Source organism: Podarcis muralis, chromosome 1 (assembly GCF_964188315.1).
Source record: "Podarcis muralis chromosome 1, rPodMur119.hap1.1, whole genome shotgun sequence".
NCBI lineage: Eukaryota > Metazoa > Chordata > Lepidosauria > Squamata > Lacertidae > Podarcis > Podarcis muralis.
This window is the reverse complement of record NC_135655.1, coordinates 63634346-63655495: the sequence shown is the minus strand read 5'-3', so window position 1 is coordinate 63655495 and position 21150 is coordinate 63634346. Positions and strand designations below refer to the sequence as shown.

Below are 21150 nucleotides of genomic sequence, written 5' to 3'. Positions count from 1 at the left end.
TCAAATTTTGCTTGAGCAAGATATGCAGTCTGAGTCCTTTCATGTGTTTCTTTCTAAGCCCTACTGTTTTAAAATGCTAAATAGCAGCATTCTCGTGGTCTTTGAAAAGAAAAAAGCATTTATAAATGGTAAAACCCAGGATCATCCTCCAGCACCAACATGAAGTTGATAATTAGTTTAATTACAGGCAGAAAAGTATTTCACAAGATGACCTTCTTTCCTCTTTGTACAAGTATTCTACTTCCTTTTTATTAAGAAAAAGGAACCCCTTAATTACAATTGTAAATTGCAGAAATAAAGGCAGATGATGTTAGAAGCATTTCCAGGGATGTTTGCTTTAGGTTCTTTGTTTTGGTTCAGTACAAATGATTAAAATTGACTCTTATGTCTTTGTACAAGGTAATATCCACTTCTGAAGAATTTGTTCAAAATCTGGAGATTAGGTTATCTAGTGAATGAAGATTCTACAAAGAAATAGATTTGTGTATTGATGCCTTTAGAAATATTATTTGATGGCAATAAAATGTCCACCGAAATTCCCTTCTGAGAGGAGAAAATGGAGTTTGTTTGCAGTAATTGCATTTTCAAGCATTTACTCTCTCACTTTCCAATATAAGTTAAGCCAATTGAAACCTGTGATTTGGTTTTGCTTAGCAGCAAAGGTACCATGTAAATTGATCTGTGATGCACTTCTAGAAAAGGCTTTGAAAGTTTTGAAATGGAGATGGCATTTTCTTATTAGATTTAGATAGTATGAGGATTCATTTCTATATTTTAGCCTAATGTAATATTAGCCAAAAATGTTCTTTTTCAATTTGCCTTTAATCAAATTCAAGACACCCATTTCTGTTTAGGCCCACTGGCAGTATGAAGGGTAAAATTATTTTCATGGTATATACGGTGGAGTCATAGTAAAACCGTTTAAAATCACAGTAAGAGACTTGGAGTACAATTTGTGATCCGTAGTATGTTATAATTTACAAAATTCCAAAAGAAAAACGGATAGGCTCTGTTCAAAACAAAACAAAGCTTGAATCCAAGTCATGAGTGCTATGGTGTACATATTAAGATTATGGACATTTAGTCTTTCCTTTTTACCCATGTGGAAGCTGTGTCTGGGTACACTCATATTTTTCTGCCCCCCACTCCCACCCCAATGAAGTGAATGCAGAAGCTTTTGTGGGCAGTGGAACTTAGAGGACACACACACAGTTGCACCATAGAGTGAGTTTCAATTATCGACAAATATAGCTGCCAACTCTGCCATAATACACACATACAGTACGACCAAATTACACAAGGCATAAAATATGTGGTTCAACATCATATTTAACTTTTAAAGACACGAAAAAGCAGATGTTTGGGTCCTGAATCATGATCGGGACTGCTGTGAACAAGGAGGAAGCGTTCACCACTGCTGCTGTTCCTGTAGGTTTCACACCTCCAGAGCAATTACTTGTAATGGAAGGGAAGTTTGCGTTGGTCCCAATTGAAGCTTCTTCCTGATACAAATAGCAGCATGTATGTAGTTTGGCGCTCAGACAGCACTATTACAGGACTTAATGATGCCAAACCATCTGGGGTTCATTCCCTGGATCATTCTCCAACTAATATAAGCCGCTACCTGCCAGCAATGTCCTTCTGCTGTCTACATAGGGCAATCAGATTAGATGCATTGTCAAAGTATAAATGAACACAAAGCTAACATTAATAAAGGCAACAACCAGAAACCAATGAGAGTCTCCCAGGACATACTGCTGTTGACCTGAAAGTCACTATTCTTCATCAAAAGTACTTCAAAGGAAGATTCCAGTGTAAAAATGCTGACCTAGAATTTTTCAACCACTTGGTTCCTGTTGAGGCCTAAATATGTACAGTTTTATTTCCCATTTGTAGTTGCTAGGTAGCATAGTTAAGCTAGAAAGATTTTTATCACCAGCTACTGCTAATGTGAATGGTGATTTTGCTTATTATATATTGTCACAGAATGTACCTTTTGCATTTCATTGACATTTGTGCCCACTATGTGTTTGTCACCTTTATGTCTGCCTGCCTGTCTGTCTCCAATGAGAATAACATTTTGTGTATCTGATGATGTGAACTATAATCCATGAAAGCTTTTGCCATAATAAATCAGTCTTTATAGTGTCTGATCATAAATAGAAAATGATCTTGAATGTACTGGTTACAGAAGAAGCAAACAGTGCTGAAGTCCTATAGCTTTCTGACTAGGTTCTGTGCAGCTAATTCTAAATTATTCTTGTGTAAATAAGGAATGAGTGCCAAAACTCGACCTAGATTTATTCTCCATATTACATTTTTTCTGCCATCTGCCTGCAGACTATTGGGCTATTTCAGGATAGTTCAATTTCATGTAAATTTATCATTGCAGTAGATTCAGAATTCACTTTATTGTCAAATAATGAAGATGTATGAAAGTTACAGAAAAATGGTTTACAAAAAGTACAATAGAGATACAGTGTAGTTAGCACCTGAGTTGTGTGTCTTCTTTTTAAAAATCAGCTATATTTTTATCAGAGAATCTTTAATGTTTTCCACAGTTACAAAAGTGAAAACAAGCAGTTTAACTCATGTTGCATACTTCTAACAGATACAAACTTTTGTACAGTGCTAGATAGGTCAAAATCCATTCTTGTGTAAAGGCTGGGCTAGGAATGTATCTGTGATATATTTATCTTGCTGTAGAAAACATTTTAAAAATACACATATCTCAGTCATGATTGTTTTGATGTTTTCAGATATGAGGTGCTAAACAATACAAAACATTGATGACTGTTTCTTCAGTGCTGCCCCTAAAATTCAAGCAGAATTTTCAACATTATCACACATTTTGAAATCACACAAATTCAGATGCCTGGGCATTCAAGCAATGAGCATTTTAAGTAGGTTATATGTAGTCCACCTATGGCAATGTATGTAAGATGATAAGTAATTACATGAGAATGTAGAACAAGCTTAATTTGTCTACAGTGGACAAATTAACAGGTATTAAAATGATGGCATTGCCACATCTTAGGTTTGTGTTCCAGACATAACCAGTGGAAATTCAGGCAGTACAGTAAAGTTTTTGGCAGAAAAAACAAATGCATTTGTCTTTTGATCTAAGCATCCATGTTTAAGAAGGGATTTGCTATACCAACCCTTGTAACTTGGGGGCTGGTGGTTCCAAACCTTTGTTTACATTATGATGCATGCCAGCTGAGAGACAATTCTTATCATGATGGATAATGATAGCAAAAAACAAGTGACTTTGGAGTCTACAATATGATATTCCTTTAAGGTTTTTCTGAAATTGCCCTTATTACCACCCAACTTACTTCACTCTCTCCACAGTGTGGAGTGTTTTTGTATCTCTTTTAAAATAAAGACCAAAACATTAAAAATCAAGAACTAAACACTCCCTTTCTTATGGCAGCTCAAGCCATCATAAGAAGCAAAACTTTTTATTTAAGCAAACTTGACTATTGGTATAGTAAACTGTGGCAGTTGGCTGAATTGGGGAAAAGATCACACAAATTAAAGGTAGCCAGAGGAAAAAACACTAAGACAATTTGTTTTGCTGTCTGCTTTGGTGTTATTATTTTACATGAACAAACCGGAACACAGCCACCCTGTCCTCTAGTCTATCATAATACGTATATGGTTTTGATAATCCATACACTGATAAGACCTTTTTGTATCTTCACATTTATTTAGATTTATGCAATTTTGCAGTGTAATGTAAGAGATATTGCTTGTTTCGGTATTTTCTGTTTGTTTTACATTCATTATAAAATTCAAAATCTAAATAAAAACAAAATGACTGACAATAAAATCCTAAATACTTGCTGGAGAGCTATTTTTGTTTCCAGAAAGTATCTAAGGCTACAGTGCTTTGTACTGTACACTGATATGCTCAAGCCCCAGCCCCAAAATGGGATGTAAATGCTTAATTGGACCATAATTTAAAGATAAAGAAATTATGAGCCCTAGTTGGTAAATTCTAGTGGGAACTTGTTGCTGGAATATATTGAAAAGTCATATTAACCATTCTACAGTACAATCATATCCATGTCTACTCAGAAGTAAATCCTACTGTATTCATCAAGGCTTACTCTTTAGCAAGTGTGTTTAAGATTGCAGCCTTAACAACTGCTATATATTATTAAAGAACCATAAACAGAAACCAAATAATTGTTGGAACAAAATAATGTTTAACTTATACGGAACATTTCTTTCCCCCTTCCTCCTTTTGCTTAATGAAGTTTATTTAAAAAAGGGTACCAATCACAAACAGTTACATTAGAATAATGTTATGGTTGAGACATAAATTTGTAGAAGCAAGTATTTTCATTAACTGCTGTGGAAATTTTTAATTGGCCCCCACATATATAGCCCCCAGTTGGTGATACTAAGTTTTCTAAGGAACCTGCCATTAGACAGGCATGTACAGTGGGACTTCGGTTTTCGAACGTCTCGGAAGCCTAACATTTCGGTTTTCGAACACCAAAAACCCGGAAGTAAATGCTTCCATTTTTAAACTCGCCTTGGAAGTCAAACAGCTTCTGCTGCGTGTACATGTTATTTTTTTCAGTTTTCTGCAGACTGCTTTTTGCACCTCGGTTTTCGAACGTTTCAGAAGTCGAACGGTCTTCCGGAACGGATTATGTTCAAAAACTGAGGTACCACTGTGTACTGTTTTAAGCAACTAATTGGGGAATGGCGAAGGGTGGCATCCCTGCGGTAACAGAAGGATCCATTAGGAAGGTAGATAATTTCCAGCTATTCCTTTGCATCCTGCAGCTCTCCATATCCCACCCCCTCAATTGATCTGGAGTGTGTCTGAGCACACTGAGTTATGAGGGGGAAGAGGGTGCAAGCGAGAGGGGATCAGAAAAAGTGTCCCCCACCCCTTTCCACCAAAGGATGCCTTTTGCCAGCAGAGGATCACCAGTGGATTTCAACTCTCGTTGGTTTGGGAATACACTTATTTAATGTATCCCAGTACTGTGGACTCTAATCGAGATCCATATGTGCTCTCGCCCACTCAGGGATTTAGACTAGGTGGGACTCCCGTTACTCTCCCTGCTTGATGGGTTTATGGCTCAACCCTGGCATTATTGTAACGTAGTTTTTTGTGTTTAATGTTTCTTAGACTTGGTTTTCCATTGCCAGCATGGAAGGAACCCTAATGCATGAGTTTCAGAGGAGAAGGTAGCAGTCTGAACCTGCTGTGTGGCTCGATCAGCAAGCGTGAGTATTAACGCTAGAGCTGTCAGGCCTTGTGAAAATTAATGAAGCCTGACGGTTACAGAGTGAAAGGTCAGAGGCAGAGCTTGCTCTTACGTAACATTTGTGTTTTGTTGTGTCTAACAACATTTTCAACAAAGGAGAGCTTTTATGTGTGAGCCTTAGATTTATCGCAGGACTCGGTAGGTCTCGGCCTTTGCTTTTCCCTGTGCTGTAGCCTGGTGTTTTCCTTGCATAAAACCAAAACAGTTTGGCTATTCGCTCTTCTGTCTGCCTTGATGGATTTTCCATATGCTTCTTGAATGTCCTTTCAGCCTCTGCCTAATTCAAATATCACTTTTGAAGGATTTTTATTTTGTGAAAGGTAAAATTTGTGATTAAAATGTAGTGCTTATGAGATCCCCCCCCCCCACAAATATTTGCTCATTAGTTTTGAGGAATGCTTGTCGTCTGGCACCACTCTCTGTGTGTACAAAGTTAGCATCTCATCCCTGTTGTTCTGCTAAAGATTCTTCTGTCGGATTATGAAAGAAAGGTGATAATTATATTTGGACAGTTTGGCTAATATAGTTGTTGATTTGGCAAAGTAGTTTGAGAGGTGGATCTTGTTACATCTTAGAATCGTTGACTGCGTTCATCGTAAAATATATTAAGAGCTACAGATCTTGAGAAGAAAGCAGCAGGAGCAAGTCATAGTACTTTGGTTAAAGAGATTAAATGTTCCATTCCTAGCAGTTGCCCTAATGCACATATGGAGCTGTTGTTGAGAGTAATATCAATGTGCACAAAGGGAGGGTTGACTCTTTCATGGAAATGAATCTGTGGCAATTGGTTCTTGGAAACCTGTGAGCTCATCTTTTTTCTAGAGGCTTTTCTGCTTCTTCTTTTTTTAAGTTACCTGTATTAACATAATCACTTCTGTTGCTTTTTTATTCTACCTGCAAAGAATAATTAATTTTGTTTGGGTATTGGAAATCTTAGCCCTAGTTTACAGACAATGATGGTGGCTGAATTTCCTGCATTTTAATACCTTTCGCTATCTGCTTTTCCAAGGAGGAAGTGGTTCCTTCTATGAAAACGCAAAAGCATGGGCCAAGGATGTTCACCAGTAGGAAATTTGACAATATTGTCATATGTGTGAATCAGCTTAGGTATCCGAGTGAGGTACTCTGTTGAGCAATAGTTTGGACAGGCTGAGCAGTTTATTATGCTTTAGCTAAGAATTGGGGGTTGGGGGGGGGGATGAACTTGCTATTCAGAAAACCCTATCCTCAAAAATATTATATATGTATTTTTTTGTTATTTTTAAAAAAATGCTTAATATTACATTGAGTGCCCGATAACTGAAAACAAAAACATGTCCCTGACAAACATAACAAAACACCCTTTTTGGTGTCTGAAAGATATTCACAGAAATAATTGGGGTGGGGGTGGGTTATACATTTTTAAGTATGGACTCTATCCATGATTGCTGTCTGTTTTGGTTTGATCCTGGACTGTTTATATCTTTTTTTTACCTGTTGTCAACTACTTGCTCAAAAGCTTGAGTGAACTTTTGAAAAGCCTCACATTCTCAGGGAATGTAACAGCACTAGATGTGCTCTGTGACCTTTACGGAAATAGTAAGATAATGTACAAGATTTCCATAATAAAGGATGCCTCCAATAACTAAGAGAGACCAAGGTCTTCAAAACATAACAGGCAATATACAGTGTTTTTTTTTATAGTAAACCCATTGAAATCAGTGTTATTAAGCAATTTGAGGCTGCTGGTTTCAAGGGTCTACTGTGAGTAGGACTTAATTGGAAATCACTCTAGGGCAAAGGTCCCTAAACACCAGTGGTCTACGAGCTTCATTCATGTGGTCCATGGTGCAAATACACAATTTGAATACAGCATTTATCACAGGACCTTATGCTACAGCAGACAGAACATCAAGTGGTAGATAAAGTCACTCAGCAATGCTCAAGTGGTCCATGTGAGTGGGAGGAATTTGGGGAAACACTGCCCTGGGAAATGATCCTCATAACATGTCCACTATGTTGCCATAGTGGTTATAGAAGCAGGTTTAAAAACATTTCTTCCAAATATATTAAGATAAATCTTATTGCCAGGGGTACGGGGGGGGGGGGCATGCAAGGTGAAATAGCTCAAGGTTTAAGGGTCATCTTTCCCAATAAAATAAAATAATATAAAAACCCGTGCATGTGCAGACGTGGGTTGCATTCGCTTCAGGATGCGAGCGGGGCTCTGGAATAGATCCCGTTCATATCCAGAGGTACCACTGTATAAGCACAAGTTGGTGCACTGCAGCTAGTTTCAAATCAACTCAAAACTTGATTCTGTGTTGAGATTCCTGCATTGCAGAGGGTTGGACTAGATGACCCTTGGGGTCCCTTCCAACTCTACAATTATTTGATTCTAACAACATCTTAGGAGGTGGCAGAGGGCCCCAATACCTTCTACATATGCTCAGGGGCATTCAGGTTTGTTTCTCTTTGCCTAAGAGTTTATTGGAACTCCTGGAAGAGGCAGGCATTTAGACAGATGCATAAGTTCAGAGGTGAAACTGCAGAGCAAGGTTCATCATTCCAAAGGATGCAACATTGTCGTAGTGACATACTTTGTGACTGAGTCTTGGAACTCATGGGTGTACCATCCTGCTTTCTAGTGGGTCTTTTCTTTATCAGATTCTATATGTCATTCATTTTCCAGTACAATTTGCTTGTAAATATATCAAAACAAAAGCTATGTATATTCACATTTTATATGATAAATGTCTTCCTTAGTATTGTACCCACAGCCGATTTACTTTTCATTACCTCTATCTTTAATTGATCTCTAAATTGATTGTCACTAAAAATGTGCAAGAACAACACTGTACCTTAAGAAACCAGTTTTAAATGCAGTGCGCAGAGGTAGTTAAAATAGTTTTTTACCTGGTGAATGCAACCCCTTGTCAATACGAAGTCAGCCTTGTAAAAGCACATTCGTGCCAACAAGGTTGCATACCAGCTTATTTTGTAAATGAATCAGAGAATGAACTTACCCTATTCTGACCTCTTTCAGTTTCAGAAGGTGTTGATATGAATGTGATCCATATATTCTGTAATTTGATTGCCTGCACTTTGTTCTTGAAACTAGCGCTAGAGGCATGAAAAAGGAGTGAGGCTCAATGAACAAAGCCTTCCTTCAACCCCAGCCCCCACTCCAGTTTTTAAAAGAGCTGGCTTTGGAAAGAAGTATATTGGTTGTTTGACTGTTTCTTCTTTAAGAAAGAAGAAACACTTATTTTCTGTTTCCTTTACCAGAAAAAGAAATTGTGAAACTAGGAGTGTCAAGTCAGCTCTTCCTTCCAGGCCCATGCAGTATTATGAAAGCACTTAAGCATTTAGAACATACTAAGTCCCATGAATTATTATAGGCAGAATGAAGTTCATCCATCAAGAATTAGGAGGAAAATACAGTGGGTTGGTTCCAGAGCTCTGCTGGTGCTGGAGGGAGGGGGCAAGGAGACAAACACTGCCAATTCCTCTTCTCCCTGAGGCCACGGCTTCTCCAGAAAAGCAGGTCAAAGAGGGTTGGAGGACCCTTTAAACAGAAATAATAATATAGGTAAAATGTGTTTCATAGTTTATAATAAAGTTCACAAGAGAGATGTGACTGAAATATGTTTATATTTCTTTCAGTCTTGTGGAAATGAACATACAACTAGATCCCTAGTGAGTGAAAAGAATAGAACACACACCAATCCACCCACTGGCCATGTTAATTAATCATCCTGTTTGCCATTCTGTATGGCCATGGCCACAGTCTCTAGTGGGAAAACATGCAACAGAGTGGAAGATATTCCCTCTTTTACCACTCCTTAATCCTCAGCGCCTAGGACTTGCCGATCGAAAGGTCGGCGGTTCGAATCCCCACGGTGGGGTGCACTCCCGTCGTTCGGTCCCAGCACCTGCCAACCTAGCAGTTCGAAAGCACCCCCGGGTGCAAGTAGATAAATAGGGACCGCTTACTAGCGGGAAGGTAAACGGCGTTCCGTGTGCTGTGCTGGCTCGCCAGATGCAGCTTGTCATGCTGGCCACGTGACCCGGAAGTGTCTGCGGACAGCGCTGGCCCCCGGCCTATAGAGTGAGATGGGCGCACAACCCTAGAGTCTGTCAAGACTGGCCCGTACGGGCAGGGGTACCTTTACCTTTACCTAATCCTATGAAGAATTTTATGCATGTATTCTCAGAAGTCAGTCCTATGAATAGTAGCTACTCCCAGAGAATTATGCATAGCATTGCAGCCTAAGTAAATTAGGCACATCAAGTTATCCAGAGGATCATTTTCTTAGACTTTGAATACATGCATCTATACACACATACATATGCATTTTCTTGGTATATTTTACATAAGTGATAATATATGATTGCACAGAATAGCAGTAATAGCTTTTGTTTCTCACAGGAATGCAAATATATCCATTGTGTCCTTAAGTGCGCATAAAAAAAAATACAAAACCTGGGCACAGGTATGCTTATTAAATGCTTTTTTGTTGTTTCAGGAAATTTGCCATATGAATATAAAATAGTGATTGCTGGGAATCATGAACTGACATTTGATAAAGAATTCATGGCAGACCTTGTTAAACAGGATTACTACCGCTTTCCCTCTGTGTCCAAATTGAAACCAGAGGACTTTGACAATGTTCAGTCACTTCTGACAAACAGTATTTACTTGCAAGACTCTGAGGTAACAGTGAAAGGATTCCGAATATATGGTGCTCCTTGGTAAGTCTCAGTTTAAACTTTCTTTGCTTGTGTGTGTGATTAGTTCCGCAATATGCAAAAATTCCTACATTGACAAATTCTGTTGATTCTGCTGTAAAAGTGTTGAAAATGGTTTTCAATAGTTGTTCCTATGATCTTCTCAATATTTGCTTGTTGGCTTGCTTTCTTGTTTTTTTTATAAATTATTAGAACCTCAGATTTACATGATAAATGCTAGAATAATTTGTATTTGATACGTGAAAGTTACCAAAATTATTGCGTTTTGGTTTTAGTATTTTTAGCGGACAATTTTCAGACTTTGGATCCTAAAATTCTTGTTTTATATATCTTTAGATTGATAGTTCAAGATTTGGAGGAGAGAGTAATACATTGGTATTATGGAGGAAATGGTTGAATATTGTAAATCAGCTTAAGGCCAGCATGCTATGGTGAGATATAAAACTAAAATAAAATCAGACAAAACATGAGCAACTATAAAAACAGGGACAGTCTTCTTTTAGTGACTATAGTAAAGACTGCATTTGTTTGACACTGAGTAAATGAAGTTAGAAAAGGAGCACTGTTGTTTATACCAACACTGCAAATTGTTTCTGTAAAACTACCCCAAGGCCACCTGGTTTAGTGTGATACTTTCTGAAATAGACTGATATTGAAGGCTATTGTATGCCTGCTTGTTCTCCCAACACTTTTGTGGGTAATTTGCTGATTAGATACTGCGTGTTTTTGAGCTCTTTGTTCCACCATCTATGTCTCTGCTGATTGTAACTGAGGTCTTCCTCATTTAACTGAATGTGAACTGAAATCAAATGCTTTCTTCCTTGGGCAGAGCAGAGAGTAGGAAGTTGGGGTGCCATAAGAGGCAGTCCAGATCTCTGCAGAGGACAGAGTGGGGCTGTCTGTGACTAATGGCACCATTATATACAGAGGGAACCCAGACTAGCATTTGTCAGCGGCTCAGATATGACTTAAACACAATATGCTGTTTTTCTTGCTATTAGCTTGTTTCCTTGGCCAAGTACTGTGTCTGACCCAATTCCCTATGTCATCTCTTCCCTGCAGAAAGTATACTCATCAACTTAGTATTCTCACGTACTTATGTGTGGAGCATATTCTATGCTTAAATTTAGTTTTCCCTGTTAGAAGGTAGCATTTGAATGAAGCAAGTTGCCTTTGCTCATTTTCTACAGTTCTTATATTTCTTCCTCCCATCAGTCATATGGATTGTCTGAACCTTTCATTGTAACTGGCTATGAGGAGGCCATCTTCTAGTGATGGACCAGAAAAAAGTCATCCACTGGCCATACAACCCACGGGTGTACTAGTTGCCAACTACTCACGTACAGTGGTACCTTGGTTTATGAACTTAATCCGTTCCGGAAGTCTGTTCTTAAACCAAAACCATTCTTAAACAGAGGCGCACTTTCCCTAATGAGGCCTCTCACCGCCAGTGCCCTTCCACCGTTCAGATTCCATTCTTAGACCGAGGTGTAGTTCACAAACCGGGACACTACTTCCAGTTTTGCAGAGTTCATAAACCAAATAGTTCGTAAACAGGGCTGTTCTTAAACCGAGGTGCCACTCTGTGTGTGTGTGTGTGTGTGTGTGTGTGTGTGTGTGTGTGTGTTTGTGTGTATTGCCTACCTAAATTTAGGTGGGATTTGTTTTAAAATGCAAGTCTGGAGTTTCACATTCCCTTGCTTGGGGCAGTGAACAAAGTGAAAAAATTGATGGCAACCTGTTTGAATATTACGTTTCTCCTTTTTAAGAAAAAATCATTTGTAAACAGAATGCTTTCTGCTTTCTGAGACTTAGCTCCTACTTTTTAAAAACCTGTATTCGGAAGCTTTTATATTCTGCATGCATGAAAGTAACATCTTAAAGTTATAAAATCTTAAGTGACAGAAAATTGGGAAATATGTTTCCTAACAAGAGACTGTGAGCATTGGAAATGGCCTCAGAATGACCTTCTTCTTTCAGCAGAAGCAGTTGAACTCTTAACTCTGTCTCATAATGGATTCTACCCATTCATATTTGGATTACCTAGAGCAGAACCTCTAAATGGCAGGGATTGCACTGCAGAAAGCAACTGTTTTGTGATTTTGGGGCTGTATTGACCTGCTGGAAAGTTGCTCATCATTGCATTATGGTAGTAGATGGAGCTAGACCAGAAGTGGTGACACAATTTCATGTGTACACAAACAGTAAAAGGAAGCAGATATGTATATTTAGTAACGCCAGTTGAGCCTTGTCTTCTATTTTCTTTATAGACTCCATTTTCTCCCTAAGGATGAAGATTTCCCTTCCATGCTCTTAATTTGGGTTGAACTAATTTGTGTAAAACTGTTATGATTTGCAGTAAATTTATGTTCAGAGCAACTGGCGGTAAGGAAATTGAGAAGTGATTTTTAATTCATCTTGTCCTATAGGTTAAGGAGACTGGTGAGCATGTTTGGGAAATGCTTTGCGCTGAGACTCTCACGGCAGCTTTCAGTTCTTTTAGGTCAGTTCTAGGGCAAAAATGAAATCCAGATTTAACATCCAAACCATCTCTCTATGACTCAAGACGAAAAGGGAAACAATGACATGAGATGCAGAATAGCACTGGGCAATATATCAATATATATTGCCCAGGACCGGTATGGGGGGAAGAGACCAAGATGACAGCTTCACTCAGTGGTATATTGCTGTTGAAACTGTCATTGCTCTTGAGTCCCTCTGCCTCCAGCACCCAGCGCACTGAGGAAGAAACAAACCAGCTGGGAGCTGGAGGCAGAGGGAGTTTCACCAGCGATATACCTCTGAAGAAGAAGAAGAAGAAGAAGAAGAAGAAGAGGAGGAGGAGGAGGAGGAGTTTGGATTTGATATCTTGCTTTATCACTACCCGAAGGAGTCTCAAAGCGGCTAACATTCTCCTTTCCCTTCCTCCCCCACAACAAACACTCTGTGAGGTGAGTGGGGCTGAGAGACTTCAAAGAAGTGTGACTGGCCCAAGGTCACCCAGCAGCTGCATGTGGAGGAGCAGGGATGCGAACCCGGTTCCCCAGATTACAAGTCCACCGCTCTTCACCACTACACCACACTGGCTCTCTGGTGAAACTGCCATCGCACTCTGCCCTGGCAGAAGGAGAAACAAGCCGATACAGCTTGTTCCCTCCTTGCTGCTTTAAATGGCTTGGCTGAGGAATGTGCTGCTGCCCTTCCCTCAGCAAAGCAGTTTTACGGAGCCCTAGACCTGCCACCGGCTCGCAGGAGCCAGTGGCAGGATGGGGGCTCCCTTAAAGTGCTCCCCCTCCCCTGCTGAGAGAGCCCAACGCGGACCCCGCTTGCAGGAGCACGATCGGGGCTGCAGCCTTGCTTGTCTACCGCCTGGCTACCTTTGTCTAAGAGGGTGTGCTGTGCCTTTCCTCATAGACAGATGGAGCCCACCCTCCCAATGGAAGGCAGCCAGGTGGTGTAGGGGCTCTTTGACGCTGCTGGCAGGCCCAGCGCTTGCCAGCAGCCCCTCTTCACAAGGCGCGGATAGGGTGGCTTTACACCCCGTGCCTTGTGGACTTTGCCCTGAAGGGTGGGCCACATCTTCTCCTGGGGTGAAAGACCCACGGACAAAAGAGGCAGCACACCCGCACAGGCTAAGGCAGTCTATTGCACGGAACCTGACAGGCTCAGTGTGCTTGGCTGCTGCCGCCTGGTCTATCTTTGAAGAGGGGGGGGAGGGGGGGCGAGCAGGCAAGGCAGTTCGCCTGCTCCCCATGCCAGCGAAGGTGGAGGCAGCCTGGCCAAGGAACCACAAGGTCCTTGCTGGTTGCGTGCAAGTGGCAGGGAACTTGGGGCTCACTCAGCTGGTGGGCAGAAAGGCTCCTGCCCCCAGCTGAGTGAGCCCCAAGTTCCCTGCCACTTGCACGGAGCCCCAAGTTCCCTGCCACTTGCACAGAGCAGCAGACGGGGGCCAGCTGTATTGGTTACAGCCCGCAAGGCACCGAGGTGAAAGAGCCTTAGCTCCCATGGTGAGAGCTGTGGCAGTTTCACCCGGCTCCTCACTAGCTGAGGCCAATGCAGCTTTTTACAACATCACGGTTTATCGTCAGCCAAACATCACGGTTTATCACCAAATTGCGATGTTTGGCTGATTTGGCGATTCACCACGATGTTGAAAACCCTGGGATTCATTGTCTGCCTTGAGACACTGAAAATGTAATGTCTTTGAACTCCCCTCCAACTAACAATTCACCTTCCGTTTGGAGGCATGTAACACATCTTGATGTCAGTTTTTAGCTCTGAAACAGCTGGGTGGGAGTATACGTATTGTTCAGATGGAAACAGGATCACAAGGTGGGGAAGCAAGGAGAGCTTTATCTCTTCCCAGATGCACACCCCCCCCCACTAAAAATAGTCTCACCACATGGTTACATGGCTTAACATTTTATGTATTAATTTTATATTAAAAAGTATTTCACCGAACACCAACATATTAAACAATACAAAATCCATTAAAATAAAACAGCAAAAAAGAAAAGAAAAAATAGAAACGAGGCAACTGCTTATTGCTAACTACTGATCCCCAACTTTGTTTGTCAGAATTAAATTCTTGACCATGAATTATTATTTTTTTTTTTTAAAAGAAGAAATTTTACCAAACTTAAAGGCCATGATTCACCTGTTTTTATGAACAATTTGTGTACCCAGAAGAAGTTTAATCCAGCCTGTTCTCTAGGGCATCCTCTCAGCTCAGTTAAACCCCTTATACAATCAGGGTGCTAGTGTTTACCTTTAAAGACCTAAATGACTTGGAACCAAATAAAATGAAGAATGGCTCCTCCCATAACAGTGTGCTCATGTATTAGGATTTTCAGATGAGGCCCTTCTCTTGAGTACCATCAGTTGGTGATATCCTCCCCAGGATGTTCGACTGGTGCTGACAGGCCAGTCTTTTTGGTGCCAGGTCAAAATATTTTTATTTGCCCGAACATTTTAAACTGGCTTTATTGCCTGTCTAACTTTTTAATTTTGTAAGTTGTGACTTGCCAGTATTATTGTTAACAGCAGTGTTTCTCAAGCATCTGAAGATCTTGTGCGTGTCCAAAAACGTGTGCAATGTAAATAAAAAATTAAGTCACACAATTAAAATACATTTAGAAATTCAAATGAAATAATTAGGGGAGCTAGGTTGGAAAGAGGCATTTTTATGTTAGCTAAGAAGGGGCATGGGTTTAACATGTTGAGAAATACTGGTTAAGCGTCTTGCTTGATTGTGGAAATCACCAGGATGAAAGGAAGCTTAGAAGTATTAAAAATAAATAAAATTGTATATGGATGGATGTGCATATGTATGGCATTCTGCAGGAAAAGTTCCTATTGAACAGACTTACGATATTATACACATGCACAGATTTCATACTGGATCAGACAAAACCTGATGCTGAGTGTGAGAGTTTATGACAGATCTTTTTTCTAAAGTTTTATTTTTTATGTGCACCTATGTTGCACCTATTTACGGATATCTTGAATCTTATTGAGGAGGAGGTGGTGCAGCTGCAGTGGCTGAAAAGATTATTGGGCCCTAAAATGAGACATGCTGACAAGTTCATTTGGAATTGGGGGGAGGGGTCCTCATTCACTGGTATAGTTAGTGGTTTTCATTTCATGCGAGGGATCAAACCACGAATAACAGCTGCAGCTCTTAGAGTTTTTAGCCTGTCAAGAGGTTTCTAAAGAGTAATTGCCATCAAATTGGGAAAACTGAATATAACCCATATATTTAGAAAATGTAAATTGCCAACTCAGTGCAGCTATAGCAAAGAAATATCAGTCTGTATTCATTACAGGTGATTTCTCACGGTACATCTGAAAGCTTTTTACAGACCTAAGAGAATTCAAGTAGTGCCTCCTAACTTACAATTTAATAGAATGTGTATGTGGAAAATAACTTACAAAACACAGGAGCATTCATGTGCGTTTGCAATTGGAGTGAGCAGTGGTGCATATTTATAGTCTCTAGTGTGTAGAAAAATTGAGCTTTGTCTGATGGGCCTGGTAGTATTTAAAGCCATTAGATGCAGAGTTTCATTTCTGAAAATGAAAATATAGCCCCTGAAAAAAAGTAAGAATCTCTATAGAGTTGATAGATGGCCTGATTTTTCCCTGCCCTCTTTAAATTATGTTTAATTTTTTATTTTTAAAATTTATAAACCACCCTTCATCCAAAAATGGATTTCAGAGTGGTACACAGAAACTTTTTAAATTACAAAATATTGCAACACAAGCCAACATAGTTTGGACTAGATGACCCTCAGGGTCCCTTTCAACTCTACATCTATGATTCTATAAAATTAAGAGGAGGTGGAAATTAAACTAGTTGAAAGTACCATAATTTAAAATGACTGGGTAAATTAATATTTTTCCCCTGGCACCAGAAAGAATACAGTTATAGAATCAAGAGGTGATAATTTGATGTGATTATGTCCATAAATGCACATACGTTATTAGTGTAATCTTGGCCCAGACATAAACATAGCTTTACCATAGACTACATGTGATTTTAAGCTGCTTATCTGTACTGTGAAGTGCTAAGGGGTTTTGCAGTGAGAAGTGATACTAGAACCTCGGACAGTGTTTAATTGGGCTGCCTAATGTGGCAGAAGGGCTCACTAACTGTGCTGGACGTGTCTCAAAGACAGGCAGAGTGGGCAGAAGAAACTATAAGAGTATTTAATCTCCCCAAAGTAAAATGCCACTTCTTTGGCATATAAACACAACAAATCACAGTCAATTCAACACTCAATCCAAACCCAGCAGAAAAGAATCAAGGAATAAAACAAATATCAGCAATAGGAAACAAGAGATTTAGCACACCAAAATTTAACGTGCATGACTCCTCTTCCAATGTCCATATTCAATGTGTGGTCTTCCCTAAAGCATGTAATGCATGAAGGAAACCACGATGTCATCAAATTCTTAGTTTTAAAAACTGGACACCCCCCCCCATGAAATTCTCCCACCTTCTTCACGGGTACTTTATATTGCATACCCCACCCCAGTGACTGAAACGTGGTCAGACAAATGTTTCAGATCAGCGCCACCTAAAAGCAAGCTGCAATGAAGCAAAACCTCACGGGAGATTATTCAAAATCCTAGGCACCTCATCTGATAAGGGCCATAGCTGAATGACCTGAGGGCCCCCAGAAGGAAAACAGCCTTCTTGTGTGGGGAGGGGAAATTCTTGAGATATAGTCTGGTCCCAGGACATGTTGACTTGAGAAAGAAAGTGGTAACCAGCGTAGCTGAGTTAATAGTATCCATTGTAGCTCAGTAGTGATTAGTGAAATACAATCTTACCTTTTGGCGCTGAACAAAATCCACATTTTGAACCAGCAGAAGCTTTTGCGCTGTCTTCAGGTGCAGCTTGGGGCAGATTCAAGACTCTTCACATAAAGTACATGCAATGCGCTCCTTTGGCAGACCAAACATGGTACCTTGGGGCCTTGTTGGATCCCTCTGGTGTACATTTTACTGTTCTGTGGCTGTTGACAATACAAGCACTCTTTGCTATGAGGGTTTTATATCTATCTATCATCTATCTATCTATCTATCTATCTATCTATCTATCTATCTATCTATCTATCTATCTAATCTATCTATCATCTAGGGATGCGGGTGGCACTGAGGTTTAAACGACTGAACCTTGGGCTTGCCGATCAGAAGGTTGGCGGTTTGAATCCCCGTGGCAGGGTGAGCTCCCGTTGCTCGGTCTCAGCTCCTGCCAACCTAGCAGTTCAAAAGCACGTCAAAGTGCAAGTTGATAAATAGGTACTGCTCCACGGGAAGGTAAATGGTGTTTCCGTGCGCTGTAGACAGAAAAACTGTCTACAGACAAATGGCAGCTCCCTCGGCCAGTAAAGCGAGATGAGCTTCGCAATCCCAGAGTCGTTCGCGACTAGATTTAACTGTCAGCGGTCCTTTACCGTTACCTTTTTATCTATATCTATCTATCTATCTATCTATCTATCTATCTATCTATCTATCTATCTATCTATCATCATCTATCTATCATCTATCTATCTATCATCTATCTATATCTAGTGGAAGTAAGCTGATCTTGTAACAATCCATTAAATCACTCACACTTTGTGCATGTGCTCTCTCCCTCTAATGCACATAGTGTAATCTTACCCAAATATCGGGAACAACTGAAGGGCTACAAGTTCTCCATCCCTGCTTTGTAACGTGGTCTAAAATAGTTGATTTCATTCAGTCATTTGTCATAATTCTGCATACTGTTCCTTGCCCTAGGAGCTGAGATGGAGGTTCTGCTTTTTTCTACTGCATTTACAATTATATTTTAGTACAAATAGCCATGAAGTTGTTACTGCTTTCCATTGCTTTTTATACTTTCCCTTTACACTGTCAGTAAACCATCAGATTTTTTTCCAATTATAAGTTGTGTAATGCATCATGGATTTTGCTGACAGTCTTCATGTTCTTGAAATAGCAAGCAAATTAACAGCAGATATTGAGTTGGTAGAATTAGAAAAACCAATTGGCAACTCACATGATAGGCTTCAGATATAGTGATGGAGAGAATGGGTCTCATTTCTTTTATTTTCATAGTCTTATTTGGTAATTAACTGAGGCCTTTTAAAAAAGGAACAGAAACCACCATGTTCAGCAATAAAGTTTTACATGCCAGTTAGTACTGGGGGAAGAAAATAATGTTGGTTCTGTGCAACTCTGTCAGGAACTCTGGCATTCTTTAGTAGAAATCAGCAGTTTAAGGGGGGGGATATTGGGAAGAATAAGGTCTTGTGTCTCAGTGTTAAACAAATACACATACACTACATAACATAACATAGTTATGTTTTAAAGGCACAGGCTCTTATTTCATTTTTCTTGGCATTTGTCCTTCAGCCGTCTCATTATAAAATTGAAGAATGTTATTCCCTCAGGTCTAAAATTACTAGGGTTTGTTGACGTTTTTTTCCTCTCTGGCAATGTCACTGACTCCTTTTAAATCTTGCTGAGATCAGTTGACTTGAAATTCAACAGTCCTTCTGTTTATTCGAAAAAGAAAATAGAAATTATAAAGATGTCTTTAAAAAAAAAAATAATTCACCTTGATCCAGAGTTATTTGTGCTCTCTAGTGTACACATGGACTTCCTGAGCACATGCATTGCTCCATTTCAGTTGAAGGTTCAAAGAGAGATCCATTGGGGAAAGAAATGCATGTCTGCATTTTCGTCTTATATTGGCAATAATGGTGTGCGTGTTGAAGCCCATGCAAATAGCAGCATTGTATGCCTGGTGCAAACTACCACATTGAGATGATGGTCAGTAAGTATGGTACTCTGAGCGGTGACTTTTTTTGTTAGAGAACCATGTGTATGGTTGGGACTCTACCAGCAGAGAGAGTGGAAAAAATAAAAGCACTGGAATGCCTGCTTGAGATGGCCATCACAAGATGACTTGAGGCAGTATTTTTAAAATTGTTGCGAACAGTACTAGCATAAATACTGACTTATATAAGAAAAATATATCTGAAGAAAAGGTTGGATTCTTACAACAACAGAAACCCCTATAAACTTGGTTTTCTCTGGTTTTGAATTGTTTATCCTTCTTCTTGCCTTTTTGGTGGGGTGTGGTCCTATTTCTTTTATTCCACATGTACCTGCTGAATAGATGTGGGCTGCTGTGCACTCGTGTCAGTATGCATGTCCCTGCAAAACAGATGGTTGAGGATAGACTGGTAGGTGTATGATCTATGTTCTCTCTAAAAATCACATTTTTGGTCGTGGTTTTAATATACAGTGGAACCTCGGTTGTTGAACATAATCCGTTCCGGAAGACCGTTCAACAACCGAGGCGCAATTGCTGGTCGGCAAAATCCATTGAAAAAATGGAGAAATGCACCTCGGAAGCCATTTGACTTCCAAGGAGCGTTCAGAAACGGAAGCATTCACTTCTGGGTTGTCAGCGTTCGAAAGCCAAAACGTTCGACTACCGAGGTTCCACTGTATTTAGAAAGCTATTTGGGTGGAATGTGTTGGCTATTTAACTGTTACTGCTCTTTATCCTATAAACTGCAGCTACCTATCTTTTATAGGGACGTGGGTGGTGCTGTGGGTTAAACCACAGAGCCTAGGGCTTGCCGATCAGAAGGTCGGCGGTTCGAATCCCCGTGGCGGGGTGAGCTCCCATTGCTCGATCCCTGCTCCTGCCAACCTAGCAGTTCGAAAGCACGAAGTGCAAGTAGATAAATAGGTATCGCTCCGGTGGGAAGGTAAATGGTGTTTCCGTGTGCTGCTCTGGTTCGCCAGAAGTGGCTTAGTCATGCTGGCCACATGACCCAGAAGCTGTACGGCGGCTCCCTCAGCCAATAAAGCGAGATGAGCGCCGCAACCCCAGAGTCGTCCGCAACTGGATCTAATGGTCAGGGGTCCCTTTACCTTTACCTATCTTTTAAAGTCCTGTAAAGTCCAAACTAAAACTGTGGCTAGTTTGATTTCAAAAGTGTTGTGTCTGTGTCTTTCTTTTGGCTCTGTTGTGCAAAGTTATTACTATGATGCATGGGAATGTATCCACAAGCAAAATCCATTCCTAGTACCAATTATTGGGGAAGAAATTGTGTGTGTGTTATGCATAACCAACATATACTGGGCAGGGGAGGACGGAATCCTGCATTATTTTATTACGAGCAAATATTTTTAGACACACCACTGGTCCTATGAGCTACATTCAGGCAGTTTATGGTGTGTCTGTGGATTTGTTGTTGGAGATGGAAGACATCCATTGCATTAAATACTCACTCTGCCTTTTATTGCCTTTTTATTACTTTTATTGTATTTTACTGTACCCAGATTTGAATTCTTTGGAATTCATATTGTGATACCATAAAAGCAATATATAAGAAATAAAGATACATTTTGAAAATGCGCTTAAAAATAATACAGCACCAAGGTCAGCACATTATACAACAGACAGGAAAAAATCACGTTCACCAGGATCCTTCACATTTTTCAAGTGTTCTATGGTTGGGGACTGGTGGAGTTTGGGATCTACTGGTACAGGTGTATTCTGGGTTTTGGCAATGCTTCTGGTTGTAAAAACCATGAAAATACAAAAAATATTTGC

At 40.0% G+C, this 21150-nt stretch overlaps 1 protein-coding gene across 5 annotated transcripts in view; it reads left to right on the top strand.

Moving 5' to 3' along the window:
- The window catches only part of MPPED2 (metallophosphoesterase domain containing 2), a 123804-nt gene that overhangs the window by 58883 nt on the left and 43771 nt on the right, over positions 1 to 21150 (top strand). For all 5 annotated transcript variants that reach the window (XM_028729645.2, XM_028729606.2, XM_028729635.2 and 2 more), the window contains one exon: positions 9803 to 10028. In XM_028729645.2, coding sequence (XP_028585478.1) covers positions 9803 to 10028 — 226 coding nt within the window. The remainder of the gene's footprint in view (positions 1 to 9802; positions 10029 to 21150) is intronic.